Source organism: Anticarsia gemmatalis, chromosome Z, assembly GCF_050436995.1.
Source record: "Anticarsia gemmatalis isolate Benzon Research Colony breed Stoneville strain chromosome Z, ilAntGemm2 primary, whole genome shotgun sequence".
NCBI lineage: Eukaryota > Metazoa > Arthropoda > Insecta > Lepidoptera > Erebidae > Anticarsia > Anticarsia gemmatalis.
Window position 1 is genome coordinate 10,389,001 of NC_134776.1, and position 6,000 is coordinate 10,395,000.

General features: G+C 33.7%; 2 protein-coding genes across 3 annotated transcripts in view; one reads left to right on the forward strand and one right to left on the reverse strand.

Moving 5' to 3' along the window:
• Positions 1 to 3,328, forward strand: part of Egfr (epidermal growth factor receptor) — a 115,698-nt gene extending 112,370 nt beyond the window's left edge. For both annotated transcript variants that reach the window (XM_076135461.1, XM_076135460.1), the window contains exon 5: positions 1,047 to 3,328. In XM_076135461.1, the coding sequence (XP_075991576.1) occupies positions 1,047 to 1,883 (837 nt within the window). In that variant the 3' untranslated portion in view covers positions 1,884 to 3,328. The remainder of the gene's footprint in view (positions 1 to 1,046) is intronic.
• Positions 3,329 to 4,348: 1,020 nt separating this feature from the next.
• wus (TM2 and DnaJ domain-containing protein wurst) overlaps positions 4,349 to 6,000 on the reverse strand; it is a 7,255-nt gene continuing 5,603 nt past the window's right edge. The window contains exon 6 of the mRNA XM_076134977.1: positions 4,349 to 6,000. This exon is cut by the window's right edge and continues 1,023 nt beyond it. The gene's annotated coding sequence lies outside the window, so the exon portion shown is untranslated.

The window sequence follows — 6,000 nt, forward strand, 5'->3', positions numbered from 1 at the left end:
AAGGTCATGTTGAAGTCGATGTAAATAAGTAACATAAACGTAGTCTTCGGAAAAAAAAACCACAGCAATTATTTCTGGATATACATAGACCTGAACTAACTTAATAATCTACTTGTCAGTAATCTTTGTTTATCTAATGCCATCTCTCTCAAACTTCTTAATTTACTTAAATTAAGTAAATCAATTGAAAAAAGCTTTCTATTAATAATTAAATTAAGATTACTGACAAATAACTCTAGTAACTAACACTGCTTAATTTAAAGCGAACACTATCGAAACATCGCGCAGGAAATATTCACATTATGGATAATATGTACTATATTGTATAATTAACATTAAAATTATATAAGTACTATTTAATTTTTTAAACAATTAATATTTTTTCCTAAATTCGAACGAAATATCACGCAGCCGTCTCAAACTTAGAGATGCGACATTTCTATCTCTAGTTTTTCAAAAGTTTTCTAGATTCTCGATGTTTCAATAAATGTTCGCTTCCCTGTACCATGTACTAACCACTAACACGTTGTTTTGTTTACAACAGCTTATCGTACTTGTTCAGGAGACGGTATGCTAAGTAAGCACAAATCTTTTATATAAATAATTACGTTATAAGTAAGTAGTAATTGCATGCTCTTATGTGGGACTAACAAGGTTTGATGATGAAATGCACAAAGATTAGCGATAAATGTGGCTTGAATGGATTCGATTTCCATAAAATATCACAGAACGATTTCAGAAATGATTTTTGTGTTCGGTACCCTGTGTATATTTCACGTGGTTCAAAAGGTTAACGGTGGTCTTCGATAACTTAACTATTGCCTTAAATCGAACCTATTGCACCCACAACACAACACGTATAGCAAAAGCAGTAGTAGCCTCACAATTCTTAGAAGGACAACATAAAAGATCCCTTCTTTCACAGCTTTAACATCACATAATTCAACCTTAAGTTGACCGTAGTTAGCTAGTCTATTGAAATACTAATAATATTTATAAGCAACAATTTTATCAATAAACTAATTATAATTGTATTCACTTTACAGGATGAGAAGGAGTTAATAAGAAATTTGTCGTCAGCGATAGAAGGCCCGGAATCGTTGGTGGAGGCCGACGAGTATTTGCAGCCAAAGAACAGATCTGGACCTAGCAACGCTACCACAATCTCAGTGATTGAGGTCCATCCGCAGTCAGGAAACCACGCGTGTTCCTCCTCTTCATGTGCGAACGGAATCAATAACGAGTGCATCATGCCCGACAGTTCCAACAATCCTGAACCTTGGGAGCATGACTTCAGATGCAATCACCAACCAACCATGGAAGGCACTGAACTAAGACATTACTATAACAATGGTGCCTGTGCATCTGAATCCTCAAGTTCGAGGTACTGCAGCGACCCCATGAGAGCGCGGACGGAAGGCAACGAGGCCAATTTCGACAGCATGCCCAAGAACAAAGAGGCGCAAGTCGGAAACCTCAAGCTGAACTTGCCTTTAGATGAGGACGACTACTTGATGCCGTCGCCACAGCACAACCAAAACGCATCGACGTACATGGATCTGATCGGCGAGGGCAGCGAGAGTCCTGACTCCGACGAGCTGCGATTTAGCGGATTTGTTGGCAAACGTTGCGTCGATAACCCCGAATATCTAATGTCTGAAGAAGGAGTACTTCCACAGACGTTAGGTATACCGACGGAGCCGGTGCCGTTAGAGTCGCTGTGCATGAGCGAGGGCAGCGGCAGCGAGTCGACGCCTCGGCCCAGCACCAGCAAGTACCTGCCGCAGCGGTCGGTCGAGGAGGAGTCGATGTCGGACCACGAGTACTACAACGATCTCCAGCGCGAGCTGCAGCCGCTTCGTCGGAACGAGACAACAGTGTGAACAGTGATCGCGCCTCCACAAATGATCTCCCATTGTAATGACTATATTTACTTAATAGTGCCCGCGCGCACGACCCGTGCCATTGATTCGATGGCTAGTGTTGGTTGATGAATTTTATTTTAGTTATTAAAACCAATTTGTTAATTTTTTACTTAAAAATGTAAAGGAACTGTTATGTCTAATTATTGTACATTATTATTATAATCTATTGTGTGCACATACGGTGCGCTTAACAAAAAATATAAGTTATTTATTAATTTAGTATAAGGATGGCTATGTTATGTCGAGCGCCGGAGTGTTAAATAGCTAGGCGCGTGTTATTTTTATTTTAAAACTGTGATAATTAGTTTAATTTCAAACACAACCAGTGGGTGTCGGTATGGCTCACGTGTTGCCATGCATGCCATTATCTGACGTAGGGGTACTATTATACATATGATACGTATAACTCGCCGAAACGACGACAAATCTAATTAGTAGACGTAATTTGACAATTGGCTTTTTACTAAATATGTTCATATTCTATCTATGGATACATTCCGAAAGTAGCAAAATAAAAAACCAAAAAAATGTGAGGTAAATATTTTATAAAATCAAATTAAATTAATATTCCGTAGTGTTTCGATAGCATTTAATATTATGAAATTGTGTCTCGATTCATTATTATAACTTCTTATGAATTCCAATGTAATCAAATGTTACTTTTAAACCATACCTAAATAAATTTTCACCCACGCATTTTACACATACCACTTGACAATGAGTGATCTAATGATCTTGCCATTATATTTTGCTATTTTTGATTGATAGCCACCCCACGTTAAACCCGCAACTGTTTATAATGTACATACTAAATATTCTTATTTGTAGCAAAGCTTAAAAGACATGATTTTAAAAGGGTGACCCCCTAATAGCACAAATTAAGCTCAACTTCCAACTAAAATGCAATTTTATACTTAGTTTATTGTTTCTTAAGACCAAACTCCTTCGTTTGCCATGTAACGTGTAAATAAATACAATCTTGTATATATTACTTTTTCTTAATAATTTTCAACTATGTTTTATGTAGTAGTCACTACTGACATATAATATACCGTGTAATAAAATGTTTGTTTATATCTATATTATTTCAAAAGTTCTAAATTGTTTTGTGCCATTAAATGAAATAGATAATTATACTACAATTCATATTATAGACATTTTATCTTTATTTTATTGAATATTTTTGCAAAGGTTTTATTGTTTGCTAAGTTTAGTTTTTGCTCTCAATTTTATCGAGACACTTTCCAATGTGAAAATATTCAATAATAATGAACAATTTTAATAAAATTAAATACATGGCTATCGTTAAAACATTGTAATTCGTAGAAACCGTGTATATCGGTACTTGTAGTAGGTGCCGTGTGCGTTAGGTACATGTACCTTGATAAATGAAATCAAAATAACACTATTGTTTGATTGATCTTTTACCCATCCACACTAATACCCCACCTTATTTCCTGTCTTAAAACCTACATTAACACGATAACACAGAATCACATAATTTAGCGAGTATCTGACAAAGGAATTAGTAAAACTTATCTAATCTCAATTTAAGACTGTATTGACCAAAGAACAAACTGAACAAGAATCGACCAAATTTTTTGTAATCTTATTAATTTTAAACTAGGTACCCCGTTTATAGGGGGTTGGTCATCATTTTTCTTCAATTTATTAATCCTATAGATTTGATCAAATCCCAGATCTAAGCATTTCGCTGAGACATACATCTTATTCATACTTGAACGTGCAGTCGCAGTCGTGAGGTTTGCAGTCTGCAGTCGTCTAAAAAAATCATACTTTTGGAAAGGTGTAAGTATAATGGGCTTGAGACGACGATAGAACGACTTGAGAGACAGCATAGATAAGTATAGTAGATACACGGTGAGTACTAGCAATCCGTTCAGGCATCTGCCTTCTAATAAAAGTCTGACAACTTATTATAGAGCCTTGACGTGCACGGGTGACTATTATCTAGAAATGCATCAATAATTCTATGTTTTCTCAATATAATTTAGCTCAGTATCAGACTGGCCACCGTATTGCATAAGTCTGCGGGTCACTCATATGATAAATTCTGAATTTTATATACCTCCGCCAGCCGCGAACCTTGTATACAAGGTCTACTAAATTCTTGCGCTATATTTTATGGATAATTCGCAACGTTGCAATCGCTGTGTATTAAAATAGGTGTACATACTCATTTTCTGGTATCTTTGGAGTTTAGCTGTAACCGTATGCTGTGGGTTTAACTTCCACAATAAACATTTTACTGCCTAGAGTTAATTAAAGAGTAAAGTGTGTAGGTACTTACATACATACATTATTGTGTAATTCTATACATATACATTGATAATGAGCATTACACTCATCCTAGAGGAGGGTGGGTAGTTGTCTTCAACTATAATAAAATTAAACACGAGAGATACTCTAAAATGTATTTATTGAAATAAATTGTTACATAAATAATAAATTAAAAATATAATTAAACTGTAAAAAATACAAAACTGATTTATATAATTCTATCAAATCGTTGTTTCCTACAAAATAACTAAACTTAAATATTAAAAGATCGCTTTAAATTATCGACAAATATTATATAACAAAAAATGTCAAAATTCGGAATGTTGCGCACTCACAATATAGCATAATGTGTTATATAACAACTTCTTATAACATGTTGCATAGATAGGAGTGTTCTATAGTAATGTTTTATAACATATATTGACAGTTACGTTATACAATGCGCACACAACATAAAATTTGGAAGCCGAGATTCTTTTTACATTGGATTGTTTAGAGTTAACCAAATTCGTTTGTAATCCTAAAAATCGAAAACGTCAAGCGATCTTACATAAAACGAACATAATAAAGTAACACTCAGATCAAAAAGTTTACACATTTGTGACAAGGAAGAATACTTTTAAAATAATACATAAATTTCAAAATACTGTAAATTAATTTCAGAATACTTTTGTATAAAATAGTAAAACTTCAGTTGGTTCCTTTAGGGCCAATTCACATTGGGACGGCAGAGGCGGAAGCCGGCAGCGGTCTCGACCAGCGACAGGCTTCCGCGATGAGCACCCTTTAAAGGGCACTTTTTTAGCTTAAAATGAGACTTTAGTCTGAACATGCAAGCCGCAGCGCCGCCTTCCTGGTGGGAATTGGCCTAATATACCGTATTACCAAACTTTAATTTTATAGGTTAAATTACTTTCTTTAAGAGTTAGACTAACATATCGTTTTACATAAATTAAATAAATAAAAATTTCAAACCCTAAATAAGAGCGTAGTCTAAATAAATATAAAAAAATGGACGGTAAATTAATTTAAAACACAACCTATTATAAGTCATTAATTAAAATATCTAAATAAATTAAGTACATTTGGTGAAATAAATGCATGGAATGCTTTCATTCAGATCTCTTAAAACTATAGATAAATGTATTATTACCAAACAATTCCCATATACAACTTAATGTTACTAAGATTGAAAAAGATGGCAGAATATTTAATTAAGGATGGCTTTTATAGAAAAAATATTATTGACTGGAAAGTTCACTATTGATTAAATATATACTGTTTATTACATGTACTCTAAAAATATGAATTGTTTTAAAACATAATCGTTGCAGAATGTCCCGCAAAAAATAATAAAGCAATGGGCAAATGCTGTGCATGTTACTGTTTCCATGTCAAAGTTTAGTTCAATATTACTTATGATGTCATGGAGGCAACGATATTAGTTGTGAACACATGCCAAACTGATAAAAATATGAATTTTATTAACATTAATTAGAAATATATGAATGAAGAACATTTTATCATACCAGCATTTAGTTCTGTGTCTACATAATATTGCATCGCCATAAACAGATAATTAATTTACAAAAATAAATGATGTATATGCAATATAAATGATTGATTGCATGAGAAAAACCTGCACTGAAACATATATCTTTTTCCATAAAGCAATTTCTAACTGCAATCGTTTATATTGTTTTGCTAAGGACTTTTGCAACTTACGTTTTAAAATATTTGGTACTATATTGTTAATGTTTGACTGTAATCGACT